The 12,025-nt window shown below is 63.8% G+C and overlaps 1 protein-coding gene across 2 annotated transcripts; it reads right to left on the bottom strand.

The window, feature by feature from the left end:
• Nucleotides 1-474: 474 nt before the first annotated feature.
• On the bottom strand, nt 475-8,546 carry ZNF414 (zinc finger protein 414). Of its 2 annotated transcripts, XM_068174193.1 has the most exons (9): nt 8,400-8,545; nt 4,095-4,219; nt 3,671-3,772; nt 3,485-3,592; nt 3,224-3,329; nt 2,557-3,080; nt 2,145-2,195; nt 1,446-1,601; nt 475-868 (listed from the first exon to the last, which is right to left on the bottom strand). In XM_068174193.1, exons 2-9 carry the CDS (start codon nt 4,162-4,164, stop codon nt 792-794), a joined length of 1,194 nt encoding a protein of 397 aa, XP_068030294.1. In that variant the 5' UTR covers nt 4,165-4,219; nt 8,400-8,545; the 3' UTR covers nt 475-791. The 2 variants fall into 2 exon arrangements, with proteins under 2 accessions (XP_068030294.1, XP_068030295.1); XM_068174194.1 differs by lacking the exon at nt 2,145-2,195 and having other exon boundaries at nt 8,400-8,546.
• Between the last annotated feature and the right edge of the window lie 3,479 nt (nt 8,547-12,025).

Genomic DNA, 12,025 nt, shown 5'->3' with positions numbered 1-12,025 from the left:
GGACTGGCAGAGCGGGACTGGGGGAGCCCCAGGGTGCTCCCACGGGGGGTGCAGCCCCCCCAGGCTGGCCACCTGGGCCCTTGCCCCTCCCAATGGCTCTTCTGTGCCATTCCATGCCCTCCTCCTGCGGCAGGGCTGGGACAGGCACGGAGGCTGCCCGGGGCTTGGGGTCCCACCCTGCTCTGGTTGCTGGGGTGCAGCTGGCAGAGGCTCCAGCCCTGCATGCTCTGGGATGTGCTGGCAGGGGGTAGGGGCAGCACGGAGCATCTCTTCCCCTTCCTCAGACCTTCCCCTTTCCCAAACCCTTCCCCTTCTCCTTCTCCAAGCCAGCCCCTGGCAGGGCCGGCCCGGGAGCACAGGGTCACACCCCCCCGTGTCCCCATGTCCCTCTCCTTTGGTTTTGGGGGGTTCCTCAGTGCCAGCCCCGCTCCCCCTGCCCCCACGGGGACTGACAGAGCCTCTCCCGGCTGCCACTCCTGTACAATTCCCATTTATTTTTCTGAGATCTCGTTCCAGAGAAGTCCACTAACTGCTGAGAACCTACCGGGCTCCCTGTAGAGCCCCCGGGGTTGAAGCAACAAAACCTTTAGGGGAGGGAGATACAGGGGCTCCGGCTGCTGGAGAGTCCCCAAAAATGAAAAGCAAGGGGAGAAATTCCAGGGGGAACATCGGCCCCGCTGGCTGCTCCTGTCCCCAGAGAGGGCTGCCTGTCCCAGTACAGGGCAGGGGCTGTGCTGTGCCCCCTGCCCGGCTCAGGGCAGGGCAGGAGAGTCCCTTGGGAGCCGAGGGCATCAAAGCTGGGAGTACAGGGAGTTCTCCATCTCCGGCGGCAGCTTGGCGTGGAATGGGGCGAGGCCCACCCCGAAATCTGGAAGGAGAGGGAAAAGAACTGTCAGCACCTCGTGGTGGGGGGCACATGGACCCCCAGGGACACCACAGGGGCTGGGGGGGGGCACATGGAGGGCACTGGGAGGGCACACAGACACCCCCAGGGGCATTGCAGGGGCTGGGGGTACAGAGAGGGCGAGCACATAGACTTCTCCAGGGCACAGCAGGGGTTGGGGGCATGGAGAGGGCACTGGGAGGGCACACACAGCCCCCAGGGACATTGCAGGGGCTGGGGGCACAGGGGGGGCACACAGCCCCCAGGGACATTGCAGGGGCTGGGGGCACTGGGAGGGCACTGGGAGGGCACACACAGCCCCCAGGGACATTGAGGGGCTGGCGGCACTGGGAGGGCACACAGACACCCCACAGACCATTGCAGGGGCCAGGGGCACAGCGGGGGCACACAAACCCCTCCAGGGCACTGCCGCAGGCTGGGGAAGCAGGGACTGGAACCCGGCTAGGCTGTGCCAGGACAAGGAGCAGGATGTGCCCTATCCCCGCGGGGCAGCGAGCCCATCCCCGTGAGCATCCCGGCAGCCGGGGGGTCCCTCCCGTACCCATCTCGGCCTCCAGGCGCCCGGGCGGGGGGTTCTTGCGGTGGTCCTCGATGTGCAGGGTCATCTCCTCGCGGGAGGCGGTGGAGAAGGGGCACTGCGTGCAGCTGTAGCGGCCCCGCGTGTGCTCCCAGACGATGCGGCTGTTGGAGGAGTGCCCTGCAAGGACGGGCGGGCAGGGAAGCACAGGGATCGCCCCGGGATCGCCCCCGGGATCGCCCCGGGATCGCCCGGAGCCGGGTGGTGCCGCGGGGCTATGGGGGCTGGAGCCCCCCCGCTCTGAGCCCCACTCGCTCAGGGGTTCCCTTCCCAAGGGAAGAACCCCGAATGTGGGAGCAGGGGGCCAGGCTGTGCCCCCGGCCCCGCAGCAAAGGGCACGGCGGCTTCTGGGCTTGGACTGGGGGCACTGGAGCCCAGGCAGCTGCTGCTGCCGCTCCTCCTCCTGCTGCTTCTGCCCTCGGGGCCAGGCTGGGGGGTTTTGGGGGGGTGCAGCCGGTAACCCCCCTGCCTCGGAGCCCAGCTGGGCCGCATCCCCTCTCCGCGTGGCTCCCAAAAAGGAGGGAGCCCGCCCTCCCCCTCTGCTCTCCGGGGAGCACCGCAGTGCCCCAGGGGCATCTCCCATCCCCTGTGGCCCCCCCCCCGCCGCCCCCCAAACCCCCCAGTGACAGAAAGCAGCCCCCACCCAGTAGGTGCCAAACTAACCTGGAGTCACTCCTGAGCCAAAGCATGGGAGGAGTGGGCTGACACTCACACCTGCGGAGGGAATCGAGGGCCAAGACAAGCATTAGGTCTTCCCCTCCCTGGGGGGGACACGTGGGAGGGCAGGCCTGGCCCGGCCCCCCCGCCTCGCACCCCCAGCACGCCGGGGAGCAGCAGGCCCGGGAGAATTTGGAGGCGTTTTTTTTTGGCGGTCGCCGGTGCTTTGCCCAATCGAGCATCACCCAGGGGGTGGCACGGGCGGGACGGGGATTTTTTTTTGGGGGGTGGTGGCCGGGCCAGAGCGGGAGGAGGGGGCCGGATCCTCGGCTGGGTGGCGGCGGGTCCTCCTCGGGAGCTGCTGCTGGTCAAGGCGGGAGCAGAAGAAGGTTTGTCCCGAACGGCTCTGCGCTCTCACCTTGGCTTTTCTTCCAGACGGCGTTGGAGACGCTGGGGGGGCCGTGGCCCGGCAGGAAGGGCCGCAGGCGGTGCTGAGCCGGGGGCTGCGCCAGCCCGTAGGGCGAGGGGGGCACGTAGGACAGGAACGGCCCCGGCACCGAGGACGGGGGTGGCCCCGAGAACCGAGTCAAGGACGAGGGCCCGAACAGGCCGGGCTCCAGCAGCGGGAAGGGGTGAGGGGCCGGCGACACCAGCGGCAGCGGCTCCAGCGAGCCGGGCAGCGCCGAGGGCAGCGCCGCCGGGGCAGAGTCCGCGCCCGCCGCCGGCGATTCCTTCTCCAGGGGCCGCAGAGCGCTCGGCAGCTTGGACAGCCCCTCGGCCGGCTTGGCCGGGGGCTCCTTCTCCGGGGCGGAGGTAGCGGGAGGCAGGACGGGCCTGTCGGGCCTGGGGGGCGGCGCGGGGCCGCTGGCGCTGTCGGAGCAGACGTGCAGGTGCTTGAAGAGGGAGCGGTGCGTGCGGAAGCGCAGCAGGCAGTTCTCACACCTGAGCGGCCGGGAAAGAGCCGTGAGAGGAGAGGCGATGCTGCCCCGGGCACCGCCCCCAGCCCAGCCCCAGCTGCCACGGGGGCTCAGGGGTGCCGGGTGTCCCCGGAGAGGAGGATGGGGACAGGGAGCAGCGGGACTCACTTGAAGTAGCGGTTGGGTTTGTAGTGCACCTTCATGTGGGCCATGAGGTCCTGCATGCTGGGGAAGGTCTCGGTGCAGCCCAGGGTGGGGCAGTGGAAGGTTTTGCCTGGGCAGAGGAATTCGGAGAGAGATTCAGCACCGGCCCAGGCGGGGACAGCCCCGCTGCTGGGGCTGCAGCACCTCCCGTGCTGCCCCCACTCCCATGTCCCCCCACCGGCGCTGCCCCGGCTCTGAGCCCTGCTCTGCGTGTCCTGGCCTTACCCTCGAGGGACTGCGTGGGTCTGTAGTGCACCTTCAGGTGGTCCATCAGCTCCTGCATGCTGGGGAAGGCCAGCTTGCAGCCGTAGCTCGAGCACTGGTAGTGTTTCCCTGCAAGGACACAGATCCGTCGGCCTCGTCCCTGCCCCGGCCGTCGCTGTCCCCTCCCCGGGGCGGGGCTGGGCTCACCTGGGACAGGTCTGCGCTTCAGCGGCCGCAGCTCCGGGGCCGGGGTCCCTCCGCTCCCCGCCACCGGCATCGGGGCACCGGGCACGGCTGGGTCACTGCAGCCTGCGGGGAGAGGTTGTGAGGCTCGGCCCTGCCAAACCAGCCCTCTGTCCTCCCCATCCCTTCAGAACAGGGAAATGGGGCCGGGGTCTGGCTGGAGGAGGCTGGAGCTCCCCAGGGTGTGAGAGCTGGGAGGGGCTGTGCTCTAGGGAAGGCTGAGGTGTGAAGGTGAAGCCCGATGGTGGCTGGAACACGCTGGGTGATGCCACCTGCGCACCCAGGCGCGCCCTGGCACACCTGGGCACATCCCCGTGGGGCGGGTTTGGCCAGAGGGACCTCCCAGCCACAGGACCAAAGGCTTTCCCCTGCTCCTGAGGGCACTCACCTGCCCCCTCCGCGCCGAATTTGCCCCGCAGAGAGAAGGTGGCCACAGGCTCGTCCTTCTCCGTCTTCATGGCTTGGCTGGAGCTGGGCACGGGCAGAGGGACACGGCGGCTCCTCCCGGCGGTGCTGCACCGGGAGCAGGGAGGGGGGTCAGATCCCAGCCCGGGGCCACAGTGACTCCCTCCTCCTCCTCTTCCTTTCCTCCTCCTCCTCCTCCTCTTCTTTTCCTCCTCCTCCTCCTCTTCTTTTCCCCCTCCTCCTCCGTGCCCCGTGGTCGTGGGACTGACCCTCCCACCCAGGGCTGAGCCCACAGGAGATCCCAGAGCTGTCACTGTCCCTTCCTGCCTCTCCCACCCCAGGGTGGTCCCCAAAGCCCCCAAATATCCCCTCAGGCATCACCAGGATCCTGCTCGTGTCCAGCCCACAGCAACTGTAGCCAAAATGTCCCCCAAACTGGGGAATTCCTCCCAAGGATCCTCCAAGGGGATACCCTCCAAGGCACAGCCAAACCAGGGGTTGCTTGCAGCTGCTCCAGCCTCCTGCTCCCAGGGCTGGAGGGCTCACTGGGTGCTCCCCACAAAATTCCAAAGGGTTTTCCAGCCAGGAAGAGCAGCAAGTCCCACTGAGTGACTGGGAGTTGATGATGGGCACCTGGGGACTGTTCTTGCCCAAAATTACATTGGCTTGGCACGAGGCTCCCACGTATTAAGCCAAGCTTGAATTCCCAGTGAAAATCATCTGGAAAACCCCCTCAGTTTGGGAGATTTCTCTGTAGTATCTTAATGTTGGAGTGAAAGAGAAAATGGTGATAATAATGGCAATGGTAATGCTACTAAATAATAAGCAATAATGAAAATAAGGACAAAAGGATAAAATAAAAAGGATAAAAGGGTAAAAATATTTATAATAATGCTGATGATAATGCTGGTATTGATAATAATGACAATGATAACAACAATAATATCAGTGCTGGGGCCGTGAAGTGGGCAGTGTGTGATGCTTCCCCAAGAGCTCAGTAACTCCTTGGGAAATCTCCCTGGAGATCAGCTCTGCTGGCTGGGGCACCCCATCCTTCCCATTAACATCTGCTCCAGAGGCATTTCCCCAGTTTTTAGCTCTGGGGGTCTCGCCCAGAGGGGCTCAGCCTGGCCAAGCTGGGCTCAGCAGCTGTTCCTGCAGCACCCAGCACACTGGGATCACAGCTCAGTGGGAAATAAATCAGGGAGGGGGGGAAAATCCATGTGGGATTATTCCTGTGGCTGCCCCCGGGCTCCTGGCTTTGTCTGGGGGTTGTGGGGCCTTTTTTTGTTGTTGTTTTCTCAGCTCAGTGGCCTCGGGATGGAATCAGCCAACCATGGAGGGGGGTTGGCCATGGAACAGGGAATCTGGAGCAGGGCTGGGGCTGATCATGGCCCAGGAGGGGAAATTCAGTCCTGGATGGAGGGGATGCTCCATCTCCATCCTCCATCCCTGCAGGACATGGGGTAAACACGGAAAGTTCCCGGCAGCTTTGATGGAGCTTTTTTTATCAGGTAGAAATGAGGGGTTTGGTGGGAAAAAGGGTCTTGGGGATCTTCTTTTTGGGGGAGACAATGCTGAAAAGGTCGAGGCAGGGCTGTGCCTGCCTGCCCAGCCCCTGGGCAGTGTCCCTGTGGCACTGCCACATTTTGGTGCCCAACCCTGACGTGTCGGAGCTGGAAGCACTGGTGCTGGAGTGAGGCAAAATTCCTGCTGCCCTGCTGGAAATGCCCCTCTGGATCAAAGCTGGGTGGCCCAGCCTGGGCTCAGCACCCCTGGCAGAGCCCTGGGACTGATGGGCTCCAGATGAGCCCAAAGGGAGCAGGGCCACAGCACTGAGAGCTCAGGGGCAGCACAGGGAAGTCTCCCCAAGAAATCAGGACATTTTTCCCCACCAGCACTGCAGCAGGGGACAGGAGCTCCTGGAGCCCCAGGGTCAAAGCCAGCAGTGCCTTGGGCTGTTGGAACCTCTGGGATCACAGATGCCACTCTCCATTTCCCTGTTGCAGCACCCCAGTGATGCCTTGTAAGCTGATTTTTTTTTCCTCTGGAAAAGCTGGGAAAGCTCTTGAGCAGATCCTGTGAGGGCAGGCAGGATGGGCACTTGGCCCATGGCCCCAGCGTTCCCCACATGGCAGAGGACACGGTGGCAGCACTGTGGCATTGCCCTGTGCCCAGCCCAGGTTTTTGGAGAGCTGGTGGCACCTGGATCATCTTGCTGTCATTTGTCACCTCCCATGGGATGGTGGCCAACACTGCCCCTCCTCCAGGACTGTCTGTTCTGCAGCCCTGAGCGTGACACCCCGGCCCAGGTGCTGCTGAGCTGCCACTGTCCCCATCCCCAGTGACCTCCCGTGGTCACCAGAGATGTGACTGCCCCAGAGATGTCACCCCCCTGGTGACACGATTTCCCCAGAGGCAGGACCCCCCTAGAAATATGACTCCCCCCAAGATGTGACCACCAGTGCAAACCTGCCCTGGAACCCACATCCTGTCACTGTCATTATCCCCAGAGTTTTCCTGCCACCCCCAAAAGCTGCTGGCACAAAACTCCCTCCTCCCAACCCCTGTGGGTTGAACAGGAACCCCAAAAACCCTTCCAGGGGCTGCCAGCCATGAGGGTGGGCAGGATGCTTGCAGCTGCCCATCACCCCGAGCAGGCTGTGCTGCTGATTCAGTGAATAATTAACACAATAATTAGCACAATAATTAGCTCATCCCCCTCAAACCATCCGGGGGGCTTTATCCATACCCCGAGACTTTGCTCAACCCACCCCGCGAGGATAAATGGGACAAATAATCCGACTGGAGCATCTCTGAGGCCCGAGGATGAGGAGGCTGCCCCCAGCCGCGGCTCCGCGGCGCAGGAGATGAGACAAAGGCTGCGAACAAGGCGCTCATGTGATCGCGCCGGGGGAGGAAGCGCCGGCGGTGCCAGCGGCTCAGCTCCTGCCAGTGCCACCAGCCCCAGCTAAAACACACCCTGTGGGTTCTCCTGGAGCCTTCAGATACCGCCGGGGGCTCACAGAGCTGCGGGTGCTGGGGGAGGATGCTCCAAGTGTCCAACGCAAGGTGGGTGCCCCAATCCAGGCATGGGCTGGGGCAAAGCTGCTGCCTGGGGTGGCACCCCTCCCTGGGGGGGTTCCCTGCTTTCCAACTCAGAATCTGTCCGGGGAGCCTGAGGAGCCCACCCCAAACCCGGGGTGGGCATCCAGAGGGGCGAGTGCTGAGCCTCCTGCCTGGCCTTGGTGTCACATCCCCGGGCCAGCTCAGCCCAGGCCCCTCTTCCCTCTGAGGGGGCAAAGCCTGGGGGTCCCCATTGTCCCTCAGATTGCTCCAAGCCCTGCTGCCATTTGCCCACATTCCTACACCACCCCAGTGCCCACCTTTACCTGCCTGCCCGTGGATGGGCCACATCAGCTGGGAAAAAAGCCCCACTTTCCCTTCAGGAGCCACCTGGGGATGCTGGAACTCCCTCCCTGAGCCTGGACAAAGCTGAGCCCAGCACCAGGCAAGCTCACCCCATGGCCAAGGCCAGGAGCCCCCGGCTCTGACAGCCCCAAAGCGGCTCCCAGGGGTGTGGGAGGATGGAGGGAGCACGGGCAGATCCCGGCAGGGGCATCCTGGGCTGGGAGGGAATCCCGCTGTTCCTACAGGCCACGCACCTGTCAGGACCGAGGGTAGTGGCTCCCGTGGCTCCCTGTGCCTGTCAGCCCCACAAGTGGTAACCCCAGGCTAGCCCCCATGGCTACTGGTTTCTGGGGCTGGTAGCCCCCCACGGGCCATGCACCCATGGCTACAAGTCCAGGGGGTAGTGACGCCCACGGCCACCCACCCCATGGGCAGTGACGCCGTGACCCGGAGCCCCCGCGGGCAGCAGCCCCAAGGCTGGCGCAGGTCCCGGCTCCCTGCAGAGCCGGGAGCTCCCGGTACCCCGGGCCCCGCTCCGGTACCGCTGCTGTCCCTGGGGCAGCTCCAGCCCCGGTGCCGGTCCATCCCCCGGTACCGGTGCTGGTTCATCCCTGGTACCGATCCAGCCCCGGTGCCAGTACACCCCTAGCCCACTACATCCCCAGGTGCCAGTGCTCCCTTCCCGGTGCCAGCACCCCGCCGGTGCCGGGGTACCCCCGATACCGGTACACCCCCGGTGCCGGTACATCCCCGGTGCCGGTAAAGCTCCGGCTGTCCGCGCACCCCCTGTGCCAGTCCATCCCCGGTGCCGGTCCGTTCCCCGATCCCGGTCCTGCCCCGGTGCCCGCCCGTCCCTCCCGGTCCCTCCCGGCCGTACCGGGGCTGCGGCGGGGCCGGCGCCGCCCGGGTCGCGCATCAGCGGCGGGGCGGCCGCGGGGCCATTTTCTGTGCGGAGCTGTCGCGAGAGCGGGGGGAGGAGGAGGAGGAGGAGGATGACGGGGGGGAGGAAGGAACGTGCGGAAGGGCGGGCGGGGGCCTCGGGGGGGGACCCGGCCCCGCCCCGTCCCCCCCTCCCCCAGCTGCTTTTCCCGGGAGATTCTCCGCACCCGCATCCCAGCGTCTGCGGGAAGCTCGAGCATCCCGGGGTTTTGGAACATCCCGGGGGTTTTGGAGCATCCCGGGGGTTTTGGAGAATTCCAGGGGTTTTGGAGCATCCCGGGGTTTTGGAGAATTCCAGGGGTTTTGGAACATCCTGGGGGTTTTGGAACATCCCGGGGGTTTTGGAACATCCCGGGGGTTTTGGAACATCCCGGGGTTTTGGAGCAACCCGGGGTTTTGGAGAATTCCAGGGGTTTTGGAGCATCCCGGGGGTTTTGGAGCATCCCAGGGTTTTGGAGAATTCCAGGGGTTTTGGAGCATCCCGGGGGTTTTGGAACATCCCGAGGGTTTTGGAGCATCCCAGGTTTTTGGAGAATTCCAGGGGTTTTGGAGCATCCCGGGGGTTTTGGAGCATCCCGGGGTTTTGGAGAATTCCAGGGTTTTTGGAGCATCCCGGGGTTTTGGAGAATTCCAGGGGTTTTTGGAGCATCCCGGGGTTTTGGAACATCCCGGGGGTTTTGGAGCATCCCGGGGGTTTTGGAGCATCCTGGAGTTTTGGAGAATTCCAGGGGTTTTGGAGCATCCCGGGGGTTTTGGAGCATCCCGGGGTTTTGGGTATTCTGGGGGCTTTGGAGGATCTTGGGGGCTTTGGAGCATCCTGGGGGTTTTGGATCATCCTGGGGGTTTTGGAGGATCCCTGAGAGGGAAGGGCATCAGCAGTTCCTGAAGCTTTTGGAGTATCCCAGGGTTTTGGAGCATCCCGGGGGTTTTGGAGCATCCTGAGGGCTTTGGAGCATGCTGGGGTTTTGGAGCATTCCAGGGGTTCTGGAGCATCCCAGGGTTTTGGAGCATCCCGGGATTTTGGAAGATCCCTGAGAGGGAAAGACATCAGCAGTTCCTGAAGCTTTTGGAGTATCCCAGGGTTTTGGAATATCCCAGGGTTTTGGAGGATCCCAGGGTTTTGGAGCATCCCTGAGAGGGAAAGGCATCAGCAGTTCCTGAAGCTTTTGGAGGATCCCTTCAGTTCCTGAAGCTTCTGGAGAATCCCAGGGTTTTGGAGGATCCCAGAATTTTGGAGGATCCCGGAATTTTGGAGGATCCCAGGGTTTTGGAGGATCCTGGGGTCTGGGATCATGTCAGAAGCTCAGAGCATCCCAGGGCCTTGAGCCTCCTGAAGGCCTTGGAGCATCCCAGGGCTTTTGGAACATCCCGGGACTTTGGAGCATCCAGGGATTCTGCTGAGTACCCCAGGGGCTTTGGAACATTCCAGGGCCAGGGCTCATGGAGCACCCTGAGGCTTTCAGAGCTTTTGGGGGGCTTTGGAGCATCTTGGACTCCTCGGAGCATCCCGGGGCTTTGCAGTGTCCGGGGGGCTCCAGAGCATCCGGGGCTGCTCAGAGCCTGAGCCCTGGAAGTGCTGGACCCCTTGGAGCATCCCAGGGCCCTCTGAGCACCCCAAGCTCCTGGGAGCACCCCGGATTTCAGGGAGCACCCCAAGCTCCTGGGAACACCCCAAGCTCCTGGGAACACTCCAAGCTCCTGGGAGCACCCCGGAACATCGCAGATTTTTGGATTATCCCAGGGCCCTCTGAGCACTCTGAACTCCTGGGAGCACCCCGGATTTCTGGGAGCACCCCAAGCTCCTGGGAACACCCTGGATTTTTGGGAGCACCCTGAGCTCCTGGGAACACCCTGGATTCCTGGGAACATCCCGGACTCTTGGGAACATCCCAGATTTTTGGGAGCACCCCGGGCTCCTGGGAACACCCTGGACTCCTGGGAACCACCCTGGATTTTTGGGAACACCCTGGATTTTTGGGAGCACCCTGGGCTCCTGGGAACACCCTGGATTTTTGGGAGCACTCTGGATTTTTGGGAACACCCCAGATTTTTGGGAGCATCCCGGATTTTTGGGAGCACCCCAGACTCCTGAAAGCACCCTGGGCTCCTGGGAACACCCTGGATTTTTGGGAACACCCTGGATTTTTGGGAACACCCCTCCAGCACGTGTGCCCCGCGGAGCAGCAGCCCAGGCCCCTTGGACCCTCCAGGATCCTCGCAGCAACAGAAGCCCCGGAGAGACCCCCAAAGCTCTGGGAGCCCCTGGCACCCTCGGGAGCAGCCCAGGGAGTGCCTGAGCTGGCCCAGCTCCCACGTCCCTGCAGGGCTGAGCAGGAGCACCCCACTGCCAGCACCCACTGCCCCCCATTCCCCAGCCCCCAGGAACGGCTGGAAGGAGCAGGATTTCCTAAATCCCCAGAGGTCCCATAGCCAGTATTTTTCATTAAAATAAAATCAGGCACCTCCCTCTTGCACTTTGCAGTGCAAGGACTCCTAAAAAGCTGTGATTTACAGGAGAAATCACCCCGAGGAGCGCAGGGGAATGAAAAACCCCCTCATGGGAGGAGGGGGGGACCCACAATTTCCAGCGTGGGGCTGTGAGGAGCTTGAAATTCCACGGGGAACTTCCCAGTGGGGTTCTGCCCTCTGTTAATCCCACCCTGGAGGACACAGGCTCCCCTGAACACCGCTGGACCCCCACATCTGAGGTGGGGAGGAAGAGGAGGGCAGGGCTGTAGGATCAGGGAGGAAGAGGAGGGCAGGGCTGTGGGATCAGGGAGGAAGAGGAGGGCAGGGCTGTGGGACCAGGCTCTGTAGGATCAGGGAGGAAGAGGAGGGCAGGGCTGTGGGACCTGGGAGGAAGAGGAGGGCAGGGCTGTGGGACCAGGGAGGAAGAGGAGGGCAGGGCTGTGGGACCAGGGAGGAAGAGGAGGGCAGGGCTGTGGGAGCAGGGAGGAAGAGGAGGGCAGGGCTGTGGGACCAGGCTCTGTAGGATCAGGGAGGAAGAGGAGGGCAGGGCTGTGGGATCAGGGAGGAAGAGGAGGGCAGGGCTGTGGGACCAGGCTCTGTAGGCTCAGGGAGGAAGAGGAGGGCAGGGCTGTGGGACCAGGGAGGAAGAGGAGGGCAGGGCTGTGGGAGCAGGGAGGAAGAGGAGGGCAGGGCTGTGGGACCAGGCTCTGTGGGATCAGGGAGGAAGAGGAGGGCAGGGCTGTGGGAGCAGGGAGGAAGAGGAGGGCAGGGCTGTGGGAGCAGGGAGGAGGAGGAGGGCAGGGCTGTGGGACCAGGGAGGAAGAGGAGGGCAGGGCTGTGGGAGCAGGGAGGAAGAGGAGGGCAGGGCTGTGGGATCAGGGAGGAAGAGGAGGGCAGGGCTGTGGGAGCAGGGAGGAAGAGGAGGGCAGGGCTGTGGGAGCAGGGAGGAAGAGGAGGGCAGGGCTGTGGGACCAGGCTCTGTAGGATCAGGGAGGAAGAGGAGGGCAGGGCTGTGGGACCTGGCTCTGTAGGATCAGGGAGGAAGAGGAAGGCAGGGCTGTGGGACCAGGGAGGAAGAGGAGGGCAGGGCTTTGG

Source organism: Anomalospiza imberbis, chromosome 27 (genome assembly GCF_031753505.1).
Source record: "Anomalospiza imberbis isolate Cuckoo-Finch-1a 21T00152 chromosome 27, ASM3175350v1, whole genome shotgun sequence".
Lineage (NCBI taxonomy): Eukaryota > Metazoa > Chordata > Aves > Passeriformes > Viduidae > Anomalospiza > Anomalospiza imberbis.
This window is presented reverse-complemented; position numbering and strand designations above follow the sequence as displayed.